At 46.0% G+C, this 19717-nt stretch overlaps 1 protein-coding gene across 2 annotated transcripts in view; it reads right to left on the bottom strand.

The window, feature by feature from the left end:
* Positions 1-19717, bottom strand: part of COL9A3 (collagen type IX alpha 3 chain) — a 34147-nt gene that overhangs the window by 8241 nt on the left and 6189 nt on the right. For both annotated transcript variants that reach the window (XM_014873928.2, XM_088174777.1), the window contains exons 3-24: positions 18634-18669; positions 18006-18077; positions 17698-17751; positions 13995-14030; positions 13391-13414; positions 12597-12650; positions 12372-12425; positions 11668-11709; positions 10179-10235; positions 8843-8896; positions 8568-8621; positions 8405-8458; positions 7623-7676; positions 6770-6823; positions 6291-6344; positions 5952-6005; positions 5325-5378; positions 4555-4599; positions 3698-3751; positions 3279-3332; positions 1163-1216; positions 209-280 (exon numbers count right to left, since the gene is read on the bottom strand). In XM_014873928.2, the coding sequence (XP_014729414.2) occupies positions 209-280; positions 1163-1216; positions 3279-3332; positions 3698-3751; positions 4555-4599; positions 5325-5378; positions 5952-6005; positions 6291-6344; positions 6770-6823; positions 7623-7676; positions 8405-8458; positions 8568-8621; positions 8843-8896; positions 10179-10235; positions 11668-11709; positions 12372-12425; positions 12597-12650; positions 13391-13414; positions 13995-14030; positions 17698-17751; positions 18006-18077; positions 18634-18669 (1140 nt within the window). The remainder of the gene's footprint in view (positions 1-208; positions 281-1162; positions 1217-3278; positions 3333-3697; positions 3752-4554; positions 4600-5324; positions 5379-5951; positions 6006-6290; positions 6345-6769; positions 6824-7622; positions 7677-8404; positions 8459-8567; positions 8622-8842; positions 8897-10178; positions 10236-11667; positions 11710-12371; positions 12426-12596; positions 12651-13390; positions 13415-13994; positions 14031-17697; positions 17752-18005; positions 18078-18633; positions 18670-19717) is intronic.

The raw sequence follows: 19717 nt of genomic DNA, 5'->3' as shown, positions 1-19717 counted from the left end.
ATAACCCAGCCTGTCTGAAAATAGTGGGAGTTTCTGAAGTGAAACAGAAAGCAGGAACAGAGGGAATCCCTGCCCTAAGCTCTGACTTGGCAGCCTCAGGGGAGAGCCTGGGACACCCAACACTCATCACTACACCAGGTTTTGGGACCCCCTTATCCTCTAAATCCCCATCCCCAAGAGGAATTAGTGCCAGGTGCCTTGTCCTTACCCTGTCACCTGTCTCTCCACGGATCCCAGTCGGGCCAGGAAGGCCAGGCTCACCACTGGCACCTTTGGGCCCCTGTTGGGAAAACAACAAAACCAAGCTACAGCTTACAGTGCCAGAAACCTGCACCCTTCAGCACCCTGGAAGCCTCCATAACACATTCAGAAATGTTATTTTTGGATGATCTCTCTCCCTTTTCCCCCAGGACCTGAGGATTATTTGTGTTGGTTGGTACAGCTCATTCCAGCTTCTCTCCTGGTCCACAGCCAAGCTCAGGCACCTGCCAAGGTGCTCCAACATTTGGCCTGAGTCTTTCATTAATAATCCTCTTAAAATTAATAAACATTCAATATCTGTGCTCCCACAAGTGATGCTCCCCTCAGCCAGTGCCAGTGGGGAGTGGAGAGTCCCACAGCCTTGGAGAAAGGAAAGAAATATTGGAGACCCAATGCAGCAAAAGGTAGGAGGAGTTCACTGAAGAAATCCAGGCAGAGTGGACCAGATCAAGGAGAAACTGAGGTGTCTTTACGACGATCAAACTCAAAAAAAATGAAAAAATTTGGGTTGGAAGGGACCTTAAAACTCAAAGTCTCTTTGTTCCAGCCCCTGGTACAGGCTGGACACCTCCCACCAGACCAGGCTGGCCCATCCAAGCTGGCCTTGGACACTTCCAGGGATCCAGGGACAGCCACAGCTTCCCTGGGCACCCTGTGCCAGGGAACAGGCTCAAAACTCAACAATCTCCTCTGCAAACAAACACTAAATAGAATTTGTTCTTGCAGGCAGCTAATCTGGCCTTGTGCCCTTTCTACCATCCCGTGCTAATGAAGGTGTCACACAGGTTCTGGCCAAAGGAAAGACATTTCTTCCTTTCCCCCACCGCCATCAGCCAAGTGCCTGGCTGTGTCTGACCTGCCAAAACACCGTGCCCAAAATCACCTCTGCCATCACACTGACCTGGAAACCTCGGACACCACGGGCTCCTATGGGGCCTTGGAGGCCAAGGGGTCCCTGCAAAGAGAGAGATCAGCTTTGGTAAGGAGAGAATGTAGGGTCAGGTAAGTCAGCTGTGCCATTGAACTGGCAGAGTTCTGTGCTGCTGCACTTTGCCCCATGGCACTGCTGCTGAGCCACTGCAGAGTGGAGCTTGGTGTTTGCTGAGCTTTGGTAATTACATTGTTATTAACAGAAAGGCTTATTTGGATAATCAAAGCTTAAGAACATGCCATGCTCATGAGTAGTCGAGATCAGGGACAGCAAAAAGTGGCAGTATGATGGAGCATAAACAACATCCATTAGAGAGATCTGCTGTGCCAGTATTATGCTTTTAATTGTTTGCAAGGAACTACTGAAAAACATGTGCTGCAGGCCCTTGGAAATGAAAAATGGCAATTGCATCCATTTGCTTGGACATCCTTGGTTCCAGCAATGTACAAAAAGGCAGCAGTTTATGCTGCCAGAGCAGGGGCTTTTAAGAGCTCACCAGAAAGAACATGAACGTTACCATTAGGAGTCTCTATTGCTTTCTCCTGAGAAAAATCACATATCCAATAAAGATCTTGGATAAAAAAAAAAAAAAACCTCAAAGTAATTTAGGCATTTAAATCTCATTTTGTAAACTGTCTTCTTGAAATAGATGCCTTCAGCAAGCTTCTGTCACGAGGCAGGGCTGCTGCTTTGGCTCCTTTCACTGCCATCCCTGCTGGGTGGAGCATTCAGGGGCACAAACCAACCTCAAAGTGGTCACTGACATAAAGCAGCATCAGCCTCAAAAAGCTGAGCAATTGCTCAGGTATTTCTCTGGTTACTGGTTTCCACTTTGTTTTCTGCTTGTAATTCAGTAAGGAACTTTGAAAGCTGTAAATACAAAGCTTTAGGAAAGTTGAGTTAAATTGCATTGAAAATGACACTGCTGAGCTGCTGGTGGGAGCTGGAGGGACCTGACAGGTTCTGAGAAACCCTTGGTACTCAGAGCTAAAAAACCCCAAATTGTCAAACAGCCTTAACACTGGAAAAATCCTGCACCTCTCTTGGAACAGACCAGTCTTAACTTATAAATTATGATTCTAATAAAACAAATCAGAAATGAGAAGCCCAGGTTAGACATAACCATGGGTTCAGCTACAACTGCACCCCTGTCAAAACTCTGCACCAGCACAATTAGCTCAACTGCTTTTGCTTTTTGGCTGTAATAATGTGGTACCTTTTGTGAGGCCAGCCACTTTGATGAAAAATTGCAGACATAAAAGCAAACATTATTAATACAGTTTATTTCTAAAGCTGATTTCCCTCTCCTTGGAAGTTTAGGCAGTAGCTGCTCACAAACAATAAATCATGCAGTTCAATTTTCTTCCAAGTGGCACGTACCAGAAATCATATTAGACTTGCTGTAGGCTCCTGGATTTCAAAATGAGATTAAGATGGGGGGAAAAAAAAGAAAAAGAAAAAAGCCCAAACAAAACCACTAGAAGATCAGATCCAGCCCCAACAGCAGCACTAGCTGGGGAGTGACAAGACGAAAAAGGTACCAAAGCATCTTTAGTAGTGGGCTCAAAATCAGGACTTTTCCCTCCTTATATTATTTGTTATAATCTCTGCTATTGAGCAGGGACACAGCAGGGAGCCATGCAGTTATTCCCAGTTTTGTTGTATGCATGGCTTCAGGTTTTGCAGGGAATCCATTGCTCCAAGGAAAGGGATGCAGGACTGGGGAGGATTTCAGGTGGCCAAGTCCATTGCAGCAGCTTCCCAGAGCTCTGCTTCACTAATGCCTCACTTCAGCAGAGGCAGAACCTTCTTATTCCTTTGTAACGAGGAGCTTTCTGCCTGCCCAGTCTCTCCTGGCAGACTGTGGCAGCTCCACAAACCTCCTGGACAGCTGCAGTTTGCTGTGCCAAGTGAAATGGGAGGCATCACTTGGCATTTGCACGGAGCTGTCAGTGAGAACAGGATCTGACACAGCTTGGGGGAGGAATTTCTCTGCTGCCAAAGCTCCCCAGAGACTCCTCTGAGAGAGAAAATGGCCTTTTACTGCAGCCAGAGAGTGAACCCCACACACAAACCCTGTACTTACAGTTGCTCCTCTGGGTCCTGGCAGACCTCTCTCACCAGGAATGCCAACATCGCCCTGGCAGGGACACCAAAGTCAGCTGTGATATTTAGGAGTCACAAATCCACCCTTCCCACCCTCTGGGACATATTCCTGGATCCCAGGCTGTTCAGTGCCAAGCTCCTGCCCCACTGGCCCATCTGCCAGCCCACAGCTGATGGGTTTTGCCCCGTACCTGTGCCCAGCACCCTGCCCAGCCAGCTCCCTGGGGAGCTCCACACCCCAGTGTGGAATGCCTGGAGTGCTCAACCCCATGGGATTGCAGGTGCTGCATCACTGGAAGATTTATTTATGCAAGGAAGCAGCAGGTGAGCTCCAGCTCCCCAGTTGGGTTTCAAACTCACCAGCAGAGCCCATGCTAGGAGGAAATTTGGGACACTTACAGGGATGCCTGGCTCTCCTGAGGGACCTGCCTCTCCCATCTCTCCAGGGCTGCCCTGCAGAGCACAAAGCAAACACTCAGTTAGGGCATCACTTCAGGGAGCCATTTCTGTCCTACCTGAAGCAACAAAAGGAGGAGGGTGTTAAAACCTGGATCAGGAAAAAAAAACAGCTTTAAACTTTTACAGATTTAAGCAAAAACTCCCAGCACCAGAGAACAGGTGATCTGCACACTCTCTCCTGGCACCAGTGACCAGGGAGGGCTGCCAGCCCCAGGGCAGTGTCCCCATGTCCTACATGAGACAGGAGTGCCAGGACATCCCATCACATTCAGTCCTGCACCACCTTCCTGCAGTGTGCTCTCCTCCCTGAGGATTAGCAGCAATAACGATGCAGAGGGAAAAATTCATAAAGGAGAGGGACAGGGGGAAAAAAAGGCACAGCTTTGTGCTGGACTGCTTTGGTCTGCCTGAGATTTTCTTTAATCTCACAGCTAGGTGTCAATCTAAAGCTCCATGGAAATTTTTCTCCTGAGGTGAGGGAAAATCTGCAGAAGGTAAGATGAGATCATTCTGCTCCTGCTGGTGCTCAGCCTTTTGATTCCCAAAGATCAAGCCTCCTCCTGGGACTTTGATAAAAGGATGAGGTTTTCTAAGCCACTGATGACTCTCCTGTGTATCTGCTGTGTCTTTACTGAACCAGGTGTCAGTCCAGTTATTTTACCTAATTCCTGCTCTTCAGCCCAGCAGAAATACAGAAACCATCACTTTGGGGTAAGTCCTCCCAATCCCCCAAAACTAAAAACTCTTGCTGTGACCAGTTTCCCCACCAGACCCTGTCATTAGAGAGGTTCACTTACTGGTTCACCCTTTGAGCCTTTAATACCTGCTCTTCCAGGCAGACCCTGAAAAAAATGATATTAAAGCAATGTCAGAAGAAGTGAAGTTATTCAATTTGTTATTCTGGTCTGATTTGACACACAAGGAGTGACCTTTGCTTGAAGCAATGGAGGGTTTCAACTTCAGCACCTTTCACTGTGAAAATTATGACTTCAATGTCTCTCTTGCTGCCCTTGCAGCTCCATGAACACTAATCCTTGGCATGAGAGCAAAGAGCAGGAGTATACAGATAGACCAGCAGCAGCAACATTTTGCACAGCAAAAATCTCTCTCCAGGGGTGTTCAAAATATTCTGTAAATGCAGGAAGAAAGGAATACTTTATCTCTTTTAAATAGTTGGAAGTCTGAAGAGATGAAACGTTTTGCCAATAAGCACTGGAGTAAGGCAGGGACAGAGCTCAGGATATTATATCCCAGACCTCCCTCCATAAGAGATGCAGATCAATGGGATGTGAAAGAGAAAATCCTTCTCAAGTTTAGAATTTAAAGAGTCAGAGAAGCCAACAGCCAGGGAATTACTGCGTGGTGCTGCTCCAGGTGTTCTCCCACCCTGTCTGGCACACTCCTTGCCTGTCTGCATGGTAAGAAAAGTGCATTTCCTCTTGGCTTAACTAGAGCCCACAGAATGACCAGAATGACAGAATGACCCTCCCCTGTCCCCAGGCAGGGTCTCTGCAGGCACACGCAGCTGCTGGCACCCCCAGAGGTGGCAGTGCTGCTCCATACTCACAGGAAGTCCATTTGGCCCCTTCTCTCCAGGAGCACCCACGGGAGCTGCGTCACCCTGTGGATGGGGAGAGGTTAGGAGGGATCCTCCAGCACTGGGAAATGGCCTGGCACAGGCAGGGGACACATTCCCAAACAGGCATTTGTACTCTTCTCCCTCCCTGTGTGCACAGCACCGAGAGCTGCTGTGTCTAGAGGAGTGACCAGGTGTTTCCCTGCTCCCTGCAGCTCCCAGCCTTCCCTGGCACACACATTCAATATTCCTGCAGGAACACTGCTCAAGAACCAGGCAACCAGTACCTGACAGCACTTTGTCTCCAGGCTATTAAAATCAACTCTGTCAACAGCTCTGAAAAGGCATCTCTGAAGGGCTGGAGTCAGCCAGCAGGAACCACTAAATCCAGGGGCACAGCTGAGCTCACATCATATGTGCACCTTCCTTCTTTAGGGAATTCCCTTGGGACTAACTAATAGGAGAATTTCACTCTCCTTCACTAGTTACCACATTAGAAAACTTTTTAGAAGGAAAAGCTTTCCAGTCAAGCTTCTTGAGGAGCATCAATAGCCTTGCAACACTCCCAGCACAGTCTCAGGAACCTTCCCTGCAGTTTTTAGGTAGAACTTTACAAACCTTCTCACCATCGAGTCCAGGAGCTCCATCCCGCCCATCCTTGCCAGGCATTCCCTGCAATCACGGACAGCACACATTTAGGTCAGGAGGAGGCTCTGTGGTTTGCAAAACAAATTCACATCAAAGAAGCTTTTGGCAATGAGTCTAGCTCCAGTTGTACTGGGAGGTTTTCATTCACAGCAGCACAGCTATGGCTTACAGCTGGGTTTACACAGACACCCCCAGAGCAGGAGCTTGACAGCAAAGAGGGCAAGAAGCAGCTTTTATCCTATGGTGTTTTATTTCCTCATCTGCAAACAAGACAAACAGCAAGACCTGCACCCTCCTTCACTGACTTACAGGTTCTCCTATGAGTCCACGAGCCCCTGGGTTTCCTTTTGGTCCAGGTTTACCCTAGAAAACAACAATAAATCCTGTGTTAACCTGTGCAAACTTGAAGATCTATAAACAAAGATGATACTCAAATTCTGTAGGGACATTTCATTCCATTTCACCTGGGTCCTCTCTGTCCACATAAACATGGAGGTTGTTTTGGGACACACCAGGAATCCAGCCCAGTGCTGGATTCAACACCTGGGAAAATTCTTGATCATTTCAAGGGATGGGGATGTAAGATCTGCTCCCTGTGCTCCAGGCTGTAGCAGCACTTGGACATTCATTGCTCAGGCACCTTTAGTAAGAGTTAAACATCTCATTTTTGAGATGATGCTTCCATCCCTTTCAAACAAATGAAGGGGGCACAAGCCATAATAAAGCTGTGGAACAATCTTGGACTGTCACACCCCAGACTGGAGCAAAGGGTGTTTGACTGCACTTACAGTGTCACCTTTGGGCCCCCGAAATCCCTGAGGTCCTTTGCTGCCTTGGTCTCCCTGTGACAGAGGAGGAAAAAGCCATTAAGCATCTCCATCACACAGTGACAGAGATTGCTGCTCTGAGGGTGAAATGAGGAGGTTTCTGTGCTGTTTGCTGGTGTCAGCAGGGGTGTGAGCACACACAGCTCCCCCAGAGCTCAGCTGTACTTTCTCAGTTACACTCCAATTCCTGACACACTTTCTGCAGCAGGGACTTTGCCAACAATCCCTCAGGGCAGACACCATCTTGCCCTTCATTTAATGAAGCAATTTCTTTAAGCAGAAACAGAGTGGGAGAAAAGCTTTAATATTTACTGTCTAGATCCTGCTGGGTGTAATGAAAGGTTTGGTGAGGAAGCAAGTAATTTTATTTTAGTTTGGATGAATTTCTTCTATAATTGCAGGCCTAGGGAGGGGTCCCCAGAGGGTGCTGCTGCAGAAGGAGGGGGATTGCATCCTCAACACACGGCTATTCCTGCTTGGAGCAAAAATCCTTGAGAGCTGTGGGCACCTGGACCAGGTTCAAGGGATGTAAGCTCAAAAGGAAAGGATATTCCCTTCTCCAGTGCTTGCTCACAGCTGCTGGTGCTCAAGAAAGGGCAGTGAAGCAGAGAGCAATGGAAATGTGGTGAACTTATTCTGGTGTGGGACATGGCAAAGGGAGAGGCACCATGAAGTCTGTGCCAGGTAAAATAACATTGCTCTTAGTGGAGGGAAAGGGCAAAGGGAATAATCTGATGGAGAACAGATCCTGTTCACTGGCAGCAGAGCTCAGGAAGGAGGAATAAACCAGGCTGTGGAAGACTGGCATACATACAGCTTTCCCTGGAGGTCCTGGGATTCCAGGTGGGCCTCTGTATCCAATGTCACCCTGCAGAGAACAGACATCATCGTGATGCTGGGCTTGGCAGAGGATGAAGTAACAGAATCCCCACCTTGTACCCCAACCTGAGGAAACACAAAGGCCCTGGACAGACACCCTGTATCTCCTGCTGGTTTCCAGGACAGACATGCAAAAAATCCCACTCTGAACAACAGGTTTTTATTTATACCTCTGGTACACTGATATCATTCATGGCCTTACTATCTTGATAACACACTTATAAATGCATGACTTCATCCAATGCAAAACCATTCAGCCTCTGGGCTGCTGGTCAAAGGACTGTGACAAGAGTCCAAAGCCTCAATGAGCTGGAAATTGACCCTGTTCTCACTGAGGAGCCTTTTTGAGTCTTGAAAACCTTTGTCCATCAGTGATTCTTTGGCTTTTTCTTGTAAAGAGACAGAAGAGAAAGTGAAATGTTCACGAAATGTTTCTTTTTTTTTTTTTTCCCCAAGATTCTCTAACACTGTCAGTCTTGCACTTTGGTTGGAATGATTCAGTCTGGCTGGGTCTGACCCTGCCATCCCTCGGGTGTGTGTGGATCCTCCTGACTTTGGGAGGTTGTTCTGATGGAGGGGCTGCAGGGAACAGCCTACACTTTATGCCTTCACAAGTTTCCCAGTGAATTCAGTAAGGACAAGTGCCACTGGCACGTCTCACAAGATAAACTGGTGGTGGAGAGGAAAAGAAAAAATACAGAAGAATTTTTTTCTTACTCTGTCGCCAGCTGGACCCATTGGACCAGGGAGGCCTCTCAGTCCTCTTGGGCCCTAATTAAGAAAATAAATCAGTTCAAGCTCAATCACTGCTTGTGCAACCAAGGTGGCTGATGGCTGCACTGAGCCCACAGTGAAAAGGCCACGGGAAGGGTGGGGTTACCTGCAGGCCAACACCACCGGGAATTCCTGGAGGGCCAGGGGGGCCAGGGTTACCCTGGGAGAGAAAAATCAATCAGACAGGAGGAGAGACAGCAGGAGCCTGCAAACACACAGCCAGGGACATCCCCATCTCATTTCTCCTTGAGCTCCCTATCTCCCTCTCAGATTTCTCTTCAGAATTTTTCATTCCTCCCTGTCTCTTTGAAAAAAACACTTATTTATTTTTTAAAGTGTTTTTAAAAAGTCCTCCCCCATTACTTTTAAATTGAAGTTTACCTTTTCTCCTTGTTTTCCTACTTCACCAGGCTCCCCTTTGTGACCAGTGTGTCCCTAGAAATAACAGTTATGATTATTCACATCCCAGTAGAATAAAATGAAATTTGGTGAGACAGCTGTGAAACCTAAACCCCCACATCCCAAATGACTTCCAGGGAAAGCAGTCTGTAGGTGTGCTGTGAATGGAGATCCCTCCTGGGGGAGGTTATCCAGGTACCAGTGGCAGAACTGATGGAGTTCCAGGAAGTGCCCAGGTTTGGTTTTCCAGAGCAACTTGCACTGGACTAAGCTCATGGTCTGGATACAACTCTCAAATACAGATCAGGGACCAGAACTCAGTTCCCATCACCCCAGAAGAGGGGGATGAGTCACTCCTGAGAACCCCATACTGCATTTTTAACCTCCCTTTTTAAGTCATCTTTAATGTCTGCATCATCAAGCTTGCAAAGAAATTCATGTCCCATTGAAAGCTTTCATATAAGATGTGATTCAGTTTGTGCCTTGGCTCTCTTCCTGTTATTGTGGGAGAGACCCAGGCTAATTTAAGCCATGGCAGATGTTATTCCTCACCACAACAAAGGTCCTGTGCACCATTTGCATCATAATTGGAGAGTTTCACAGGGTCTTCCATTCCATGAGCTATGAATTTTGAGCAGTTATGCCCTAAACATTTTGTATTTGTAATGATATTTATGACTCAGTGCTGAGACCAAATAGACCAGGGAAAGGTCACTTCAGGAGGAATTGAGAGCATTTCCCAGGAGTTCTCCCACTCACTGCCAGCTTCTAAATCCTGCTAAAACAATTTGAGTCACTTTTTACTTTGTCTCACTGCTGGAGTCCATAACTGCAAAGACTTCATGTGAACCATAGAGGGGACAGAGGAGGAGATGTTTAACTCCTGAGGGCTGAAACCTTGAATTTACGTACCACAGTCCACCAACTAAACACAAATCTGCCTGGTGCTACACTGGCTATAAAAACAACAATTAAATTGTATTATATTAATTATGTAAGCTAAGCTATGTTTTGCAGTTTAAAATGGTGAGGTTTTTCTAGTCTCAGGGCTGGAAAGGCAGCACCTGGCTCTTGAGGCAGCCCTGAACTGCTGCCCCTGTTTGTTCCTGTCCCTCAGCTCTGCCCCACTGGGATTGCAGGGGTTTTTAATCTATGCCAAGGGTTAAATTTCATTTGTAGGAATAAATGCAAATGCATGGCTGGTTTGGGAGGTGTGGAGCCTATATATAGAGACTGTAGATACAATTTAATGCCAGGGGTTCATAGTGGTGTTTATTTTGGGAGACAAATCCAGGTGTTGCAGGTGATGTTTCCTTACCTTGAAGCCTGGCATTCCTGGGGGGCCTGGGGGACCTGGTGGGCACAGAGCTGGGCACTGCAGGGAACAGAAATATTTTGGTTTAACAGGCACACAGCACATCCAGGGAGGCTGGTTTCATCCACTAGGTGAAAAAGTCATGTGGATTTTGGCTCTAAATTCACTAAATCGAATGGAATCAAAGCATCATGGATTGACCAACATTTCCCTATGGCTCCTAGAGGTAACCCACAAAATAATGATTTATGGATGGCCTGCTCCACTTTGAACGTGGACTGTGAGACTTTCTGAAGGCTGACAGTGTCCACAGTCCAAAATACTGAAGAACCCAAGTTTCCCAGTGAAGCTGGATCAGTTTCTTTAAATGATTAGGACCATATTTAATCCTCTGCATTAACTGGCCCCTATTGATTTCCTTTAGCCAACTCCTTAAGTGAAACAAAGACATTGAAGGACACCAATAAAAACCCAATACCTATAAGCTGATATCTGCATTGGGAGAGTCCCTGGTGGGAACTCCAGCTTCACTGGGAACAGATCAGAACATGCATGGAAATTTCATGAGGAAAAGGCCAATCTCTTGAAACTTTACAAATAGCTCTTAATTGTTTTTTGTTTTTTGGTTTTTTTTTTATTACAACTTCAAGCAGCACCTCTGTAGCAAAAATTTAATTTTCTAGTATATTCCACGAGGTAACTTAAATTAAACATGCAGAAATAGCATCATTTTCTATGAACTCCCATGTGATGTGCCATAAGGCAGCCTAAACTGACTCGGAGCTTTTTTTGGGGCATGCCAATTAGAAAACCAAAGAAACTGTCACAACAACAGCTGTGAAATCTGCAAATGTCACTTCCATCGTTTCTGGACTTAACACTCCTTTTGTTCCACTGAAAGAATGGGATCAAGGCTTTCTCCTAAGGAAGGAAGCCTGAAGAAAGCAAATGTCCATAGGAAGGCAGTGCCACCATCCCTGGGAATAAACAGTGCAGCACACACAGCCTTTCCTGGGGCAAGGCAGGGCTGGAAGCAGGAAAAGCTGCTGTCTTGTACCAAAAGCTGAAGTGGTTTAGCACATGAAGAATGCATGCAAAATGTGCATTTTGGGAAGCAAAAATCAAGACAAAATCACAGACTGGTTTGGGTTGGAAGGGACTTTAAAGCTCATCCCATTCCACCCCTGCCATGGCAGGGACACCTTCCACTGTCCCAGGCTGCTCCAAGCCCTGTCCAACCTGGCCTTGGACACTGCCAGGGATCCAGGGGCAGCCTCAGCTTCTCTGGGAAATCTGTTCCAGTGCACATCTGCCTCCTTGAAAAAAACATTTCAGTCCAGAAAACACCCACTCCAGTCTTGTGCATCCTGGTAAGGTGGTTTAAACCCACATCTGCAGGTCGAAACTGTGCATGTTAAATGGTCTGACACTCCCCCAGCTGTGCCAACCAAAAGTCACATCAGGGATTAAACCAAAGCAGATAAAAACCTACCTGAAGGTCCCCCCCGCCATCAGGAAGGGCACCTGGGAGACCCTGCAAATCAGAGAATGGTGACTTTTAAACACAAGACAAACACCAGGAGGAAACACAATTTCTAGGACAATTTTTACAGACCCAGCTCAGCTGGATCAGCACAAGGCACATACTCAGCCTAAAGTGCTGCCCCTGACCCTGGGGTGTTTTGAGCTGCACCAGCCCTGAAAATCAGACACATTGGGGGTGTAACCATCCCCTGGAGATCCCAGCTGGGCTTGGGAAGACTCTGGGGCCTTGGGTGATGAAGGCAGCAATTAGAGAAGAGCTCCTGGCTTAGGAAAGACCTCCCAGTCCAACACTCCAGAGAGGGCACAGCAAACCCAAAACAGGGACTTGATTGCAAGCCCCACTTGCTGGCCCTACAAGAACAGATCCTGATCCAAGCAAGCACAAAAACCTTCCTTGAGAGAACAACATCCTGTGTGTGCCATAAAGGTGGGGTTCATGGGGTCCCTCCTCACACAGAGCACAAATAACAAACAGGAGATCATCAAATCACCCAAGAGCAGCCAAGGAAAAGTCCCTGCTCTCCTCAGGGCACCGTGTTTGAGCCCTGCTGAATGCTCATGGCAGTGGCAGCAAATAAAAAGTGGAGCAAGAAGAAAATTCCAGATTCCCCCCAGGAATTTTCTCACATTTATTTGCAAGTCTCAACTTACAGGAGGCCCAGGTGGTCCAGGAGGCCCCGGGAATCCTGGCAGACCAAAAGGTCCCTAAAAGTAGAGAAAAATAATAAGAATTTCCTTTCAATATAAATGCAAAGGGATGTGAGGGGTGGCTACCAAAATATCACTTCAGAGAGAAGTAGGAAACAAAAATTAAACTCATTCTTCTGTGGTTGTGCACATTCAGTAACTGAGGATTAAATGGCTGGAGAAACTCACAGAAGGGCCCCGAAATCCGTGTCCACCTGGGAGCCCACTGGGTCCTGGAGGTCCCTGTGGAACAGAGAAGAGCTTTTACATCTCTGCTGACCTTGACACCCCAAAGCCAGGGGCAGCCAGCAGCTGGGCTGTCCCCATGTGCCCAATCCCCCCAAGGAGCTCCAGCCTGCCCCAGACCAGCAGCCTCCCAACACACATCTTGCTTTTTATTCCACATTCTCCTGGAATTCACTGCCAATCTAATTTACAGAATCACAGAATGACTCTGTAAGGTTGGAAGAGATCAAGATCATCAAGTCCAACCCATGCCCTAACACCTCAACTAGACCACCCAGTGCCACAGCCAGCCTTTTTAAAAATACACCCAGAGATGGTGACTCCACCACCTCCCCAGGCAAAGCATTCCAATATTTCATTATTCTTTCCATGAAAAACTTTTTCCTAATACCCAGCCTATATTTCCCTTGCAGTTTGAGGCTGTGTCCTCTGGTTCTGTCAGTGCTGCCTGCATCCCTCAGGCACAGGGCAGCTCCCAGGAACCCAGCAAACAAAAGCTGCCCCAGAACTGCTCACTTCCACTCTTTACAAGGCTGCTGTGCCTTGAATTTACACCAGAGCCAGCTTCTCCAGGAAGGATAAAAACCCCACAAAGTCAATGATCTGCAGGACTCCACCTCCCTCTGCCTGGCACTGTAGAAGGACCTGAGACTTGGGGTGGGTTTGTAACACTCAGGGTATCCAATAAAATCAGAATCTTAATTTATAATTTAAAAAAAAATATTCTTATTACTTACTGGAGGTCCTGGTAGTCCTTTGCCCTGAAAACAACATTTGGAACAGTAAAAGATCACTCAGAAACTGAACATACAGGAATAGAAGAAAGCTTCAAAAAATGCTGCTGTTTTTATTTAGTAAGTTTCCTTATCACTCCCTTGCCCCTAATGATTATAATTTGCAATCAGAGCAGAGTCTTGATGAATTTTTTTGTTGCCTCTAATAATTTGCATTCCCTTTCTATCTCCATTACCTATGAGATGTCTGTAAGAAAAGAGAAGTGTGGGACATGGAGAGGAAGACAACACTCCAGTTTATCTATTTCTCCTTTTTCTTTTCCTTTAAATTTTTATTAGATATTAGATAATATCTAGTAATTGTGATGACACTTGGTATGTCAGTCTGTATCCCAAGCTGGTTTGCTTTTAGAGCAAACCTCAGAGAATGAAACCAGGTCTGGTTACCAGAACAGGTCACACATACATATTTAAACATTTCAAACAATATATTCACTCATTCAGGCTTTGATCCTTTTGTTTGGGATCCAAAATTTCCTCTCTTGGTGATGTTTTTGCCATAATATTCCACACTTTCATCCCATGTGCTGTTCTGAGAGGTACTTACAGCTGGTCCAGGTGGCCCAGCAGGTCCTAATGCACCCTGTGGGAATAAAGCAGGATAAAAATTAGCAGGGATAAAAGAGAAACCTCCCTTTGGGGAGTCACCAAGGCCTGCTCTCCCTGACACCAATCTTTGCTTGGAAACTCCAGCAGAAACAGGACAGTACTACAGGTGCTCAGCTGAATTCACACATATAAGGACAAAAACTTATGGATAATTACTCTGAAAGTCTCAGCTTGGCCTCAGATGAATATCTAAATATCCTCCATGAATATCTAAACGTTCATAACTTGGATTCTGTCGACTTGAAATATTCTCATTCATAATACATTCATATGGTAGATCCAATGACTAAGTTTCCTAAAACTATTAACAAAATTTGGATTTGTTCTAGGGCATTTTATTAATTCATCAATTTTCCTCTCAAGCAAAGCCAAAGATTTGGCAGCTTCTGCTTCTTCACTTGCTTCCTTGGCAAATGCCCCATTTCCTTTTCCCAGTTTGTATTCCCACTCTTAGGCTTGACTGGAGCTTGGTGAACTCATGGCTTAGACTGGAATTAAGTCATTCTTGAAGCTGTGAAGTTCCTGCTTGACTGAAGATAAGAACAAATAAGAAGATAAGAATAAAAGTCCTCCTTAACCCCTTTGCTGCATTGCAAAGCTGCCAGCTGGGCAGCAGGCTGTAAAATTAATTATAGATGATAATTCTGAAGCAGAATCCCAGAATGGTTTGGGTTAGAAGGGATCTTAAAGATCACCCCCTGCCATGGACAGGGACACCTTCCAGGGGACCAGGGTGCAGGGACAAAGCAGGGACATCTCCTTGCACAGGGACAAGGCTTCCACAGCCTCTCCCCAGCCCAAACATCTCCAAAATGCACAGAAACATCTCGAGGATGATCTCCAGAGCTGGAATTAAATAGTGCCTGCTCCTGGACCAAGAGAACAAGGTGGATGTGGAAACCTGGAGAATATCCCAGCACACACAGCTCCCACTGTGACCCCAGGGATGACACTGCCCTCTCCTCATGTTCTGTGGGCCACGGGAGATTAGAAATGTTTTCCCTTGTTAAGCTGAAGGAGAAAGGCACAGAGGACCTTGTTAAGAGTGGTCTTGTGAGCAGAGAACTGTAATCCAATAAAAATCAGCCATGCTGTGAATGTCAGCTCATTCATTTCCTGCTCTGCCTTCAGTCACTTTTATCTTCAGGCTAAAAATCCTTACAACTGCTGCTGGCTGTAAGGGACAAGCTGGGATCTCCTCCTGCAAGGAAAACATTGAATTCCTGGCACCCCCTAACTTGCACCCTAATTCTGAAAGCAGCTGCATCACCCCTTTCTGATTTGTCCAACGGGCCACAAAGTTGGCAAAGCACCCAGATTGCCAAATGTTGGCCCTTTCCACCCCCTAATTTTGATACCTCAGAGGGTGTAAGGTGCAGAATGCAGCACTGAACATTCCTGGTAAAGTAAGAGATCATGAAATCCCTGAATGAGCTGATGCTACTGCATTGAAGCAAAGGAGAGATTCTAATTTACATCTCAATTTTAATAACATTGTCTGACTCAACTCATTCTCCTGGTAACAATGTTCTTTCTCTTTTGATTAGAAAACACTATCACCATAATTTTTCACTTCGTAGCAATTTACTCTGAGAATAGACAACTGTGGAGCATAGAAAAAACTTGATTATTATGACATTCATAAATAGAAGTGAATAATTATGTTTTCCTGCTTTCATTGGAAAGCAACAAACTTTAAAATTGAGAACTTTCCAATGAAGGACACCAGTATCTAGCAAGGAGATCAGGACCCAGCTCAACCCCAGCTAAAAATAAAGGGGCTTTAAAATTGAAAAAACAAGTAGATTTGATCTAATCAGTCTTTAAGCAGAAGCAGGAGAAAAGCCAATGGATGCCGAGAGCAGCAGGAGATATTTAAGATAAAAATCCTTTTGGAGATGTTTGGCAATAAAGTATTACTGAAAACTGGCCTCCATGAGCCTACTTCCCTGGGCTAAACAGCTTTGCTCTCAGACACTCCAGTTCAAAAAATAAAGCTTATTTAGAATAAATCAGAGTGCAAAGCATGAATTCAAACCCACAGCAATAAATAAACAGCAATTTCAGTGAGTCCTGTGAGACTGATACATGTCCTAAAATACAGGGAGAAAGAAAAGCAAGTCTGGCTAACAATGCTTCCTATTTAGAGTGCTAAAGCTTTCAGAGGTCTTTCCTTTTCCCAGGTTTTTATTAGACCAATTAAAACAATTTTCCAGATGGAGCAGTGACCTTGAAAAGCTCCCATAAATGCTGAGGGGTCCCAGGTCTGCCCCAAGCTGCCAGATTGAGTTACAAGATTAGGGAAAGCACAGAAATCTGAGTGTGCAGCTCTGCCTGGGGGCTCCTGCCCAGCAGCCAGAGAGGAAGTTCTGGTGCCCAGAAATTATCTGCTCAATTTCCCTGCATGGCAGGAGCTGTGTGCTAACGTGGGCATGGGCAAGCACTGCCACCCAGCCCAAAACAGGGCACAGAACTGCTCACAGCCTTCCATGGCTGCTCCTGAGCTTTCCTACTTTAAAAATCAGGGATCTGTTCCCAGGTGCTGCTGCACTCCTGAATGTCTGAGTGGCCAGGATTTTGGATTTCTGGGGAGAAAGATGGGCACAAGGGACAGAAAAGGAGGGGGGTTTAGGGTGGTGGTGATGGACAGAGGCTTGGAGCTGTGACCAGAATATTTGGGTCCTCCCAAATATCAACTCTCCCAGTGGCCACACAAACTTTGCCTGTCACATGGGAAAGGAAGAAGGGCATATCACAAATACATGGCTGTACCACTCATCCCCTTAAATAACTCACAGATTTTTTCAGATTTAAGTAAATCCTTGGGGCAACAAGTGGATTATTGGGATATATTGAACAAGTTACAAAAACCCAGCCCATCACTGCAGCCCTGAGTCCAAGAGGCCAGCAAGCCAGCTGTGGACACAAGCTTTATATTCCCATCTAGGAGCCAGGAGAATAGCTGGGCTGGATCACAATCTGTGCTGAGTGGCTCATTAATGATTATTCCTTAATGTCACAGGGAGGCCTAAGAGTGGGTGACGACTGTGGATGATCTGAAGGACATCTGCATCATCTCTGGCAGTTGTTTCCCTGTCCCTGTGGTGCCCCTCAGCAGAGCTGGAAGGTGTAGGAAGCAGAAAAAGCTCTTAAAAAAGCTCTTATTTCTCGCTGGGCTGTCTGGGGAACACTGTGGCAACTAATAATGCAACCATATGGACAGTTCCAGAAATAATAAAAAGCAAAAGTTCAAACAATTAATACACAGTAGCATTAATTATAAACACAGATCTGCCAACTCAGACTGCAAATAAAGGCCAAAATAACCTCACTTTGATAAACTTCACAATTGAGTCTGTTGACTGCTTCAAGAAACTTTTTGGATATTTGAAATATCCCCAGCACAGCCACCACTGAGGCAACCCAAGCAGATTCAAAGCCATGTGAAAGAAAGATGGATTTCATGCTCTGCCTAATGAAAAGACACCTGGGGCTGCATTTCAAGGATCCAAGTATTCTGCAAGGGCTCACATCAGAAATAACACTTGAATATCACCAATTTCCAGCAGAATGTGAAAATCATCCCTACAAGCAGTGATAATGACCATTTAAAGGGACTAAGGATCTAATGAGGTACTCACACGGTCTCCTGGAGGCCCATTTGGGCCAGGTGGGCCATCAGTTCCTGTTAAACCCTGTAAAAAAACCCAAAAGATCAAGAGAGTGCCATCCTGTCAGCAACACATCTCAAAATTCTTCTCATATTCCTTAATTCAGCCTAGAGCTGCTTTTCCTTCAATTTCCCCTGATATTCAAGACACAGATGTAGGTCCAGCACTCACATTCCTTCTCCAGCAGGCACAGAGAAGGCTGATGGAACACATCAGGAAAACATCCCTGCCCATGTGAAAGATTTAAAAGACCTAAGAGAAGATGACAAAATACTCACATCCACTCCAGGAAGGCCAGGCAATCCAGCTTCACCTGCAGCTCCAGGCTTCCCTGGTGCTCCTTTTGGCCCCTACATGAGGTAAACAGTCAATTATTACAACAAAATTACAGAAGAAACGTGGCAGGGATGGAAGCTCATTTGCTGGTGTGCAAATCTTACACTATGAAATGTGTGAGGAGAGGTGAATCTTGCTGTGAATCCATACCCAAATCCTACATTTCAGGGCTTTGGCTCATTCCCACATGCTCACAAGCTCTTCTTAGCAGGGGTAGGGATGCAGTAAGTGGCCAAAGAAAAGGGCTCTGCCACCTGGTACAGTTCTGAGCACCCCTGGCAGACTGAGGGGCTGAAGCAGACTCAGAGCAGAACCAAAATAACCACATAATGTGGCTCGGTGCCATGACACCTGTCATTGTACAGGTGATGCACAAGCTTTACCTCATTTATTTCATTCATTAATTTAATTTTCATTCTATTTCACTGATAGCAATGAAACAGGAGAATGTGTTTATCCCCTGGGGCAGTGCTGAGCATCCCTACTCCTGGGAATTCTGAGGCTGTAAATGCCACGTCCTGTGTCCTCATGAAAGGATGGAAAAGCCAATGCCAAGCAGGAAATACTTACTGGTGGGCCTGGCAAACCAGGAGGGCCTGGCTCTCCCTAGAGGAAAGAGAAAAGGCAGGGTTAGTGCTGAGCCTCTCTGTGCTGACTTTCAAAGCTCTCCTCATGCCCACTCCAAGATTTACCTGACTCAGTCTCATGAGCTGATGCTCTAAACCCCTCTGCTCCCTCAGCAGGATGAGCCTGGATAGCCACAGCAGCAAATTTGGGGAAATCCACATCCCCAGCCCCCCAGAGAGAACCAGTGCCCCTGAACAGTGCTCCCAGAACTTTCAGCTTCTTCTAGATACAGTTAGAACTTATTTGCACTTGGGAGTAGCTGCAAGTGGGGCAGAAGGGAAGTTGGAGAGATGTCACAATTTCCAAACATCTTCCTGGTGAAACAGAAGGATTCAGGGATAAACTCCAACTTTCCAGGGCACAGTATGAAGCTGTGGTACTGCCAGGAGCTGCGGATTATCACAAAATGAAGAATGAACAAACTGTCTACAATGATTTTCTTCATATGACTAAACTTGGACAGGAAAAGCAAACAGGCACAGCCTCCAACTGATTTCCACCTAATCCAATTGCTCAATCTGGATTAAACACAATTTTCAAAAAATATTTCAAAAGCACTCAGTTTTTTTTCTTCTAACAAAAAGAAACTTTTAAGAACAGCACTATAGGTGTTTGTGAGACAATATTTCATAAATCTTTAATAAATTCTTCCAGCTCAGCCAGTTGTAAAACCATTGATAAGTGCATGTATGGACTCCAGATAACAATTATTTATTTTAGTGTTAGGCTCCAAAAGAAGTAAACATTTGTGAACAGCAGGTGCTTGACTGGAGCTTGGTTTCTAACTCATCCCACAGAAAACCACTCTGTGTCCCAGTCCAGAGGGGACCCTGCCCTCCTGGCTTTAGGATAAGTGCATGGAATATTGTGAGAGGTACTGTGGGTGAGCAGAGGGGAAGGGGCAAGTTGGTATCCTGGAAGAAGAAAATCTCTATGGAAGAAGGGTGGTTATTAACAGAGCAGGGCTGGAAATAAAACCATCCCACCCTGGGCCTGCTAATCAGGAGGCAGGAGGCGTTTGCAGAGC

Source organism: Sturnus vulgaris, chromosome 17 (assembly GCF_052056855.1).
Source record: "Sturnus vulgaris isolate bStuVul1 chromosome 17, bStuVul1.hap1, whole genome shotgun sequence".
NCBI classification, from domain to species: domain Eukaryota; kingdom Metazoa; phylum Chordata; class Aves; order Passeriformes; family Sturnidae; genus Sturnus; species Sturnus vulgaris.
Note: the sequence above shows the minus strand (reverse complement) of the source record. Positions and strands in the feature narration are given on the sequence as shown.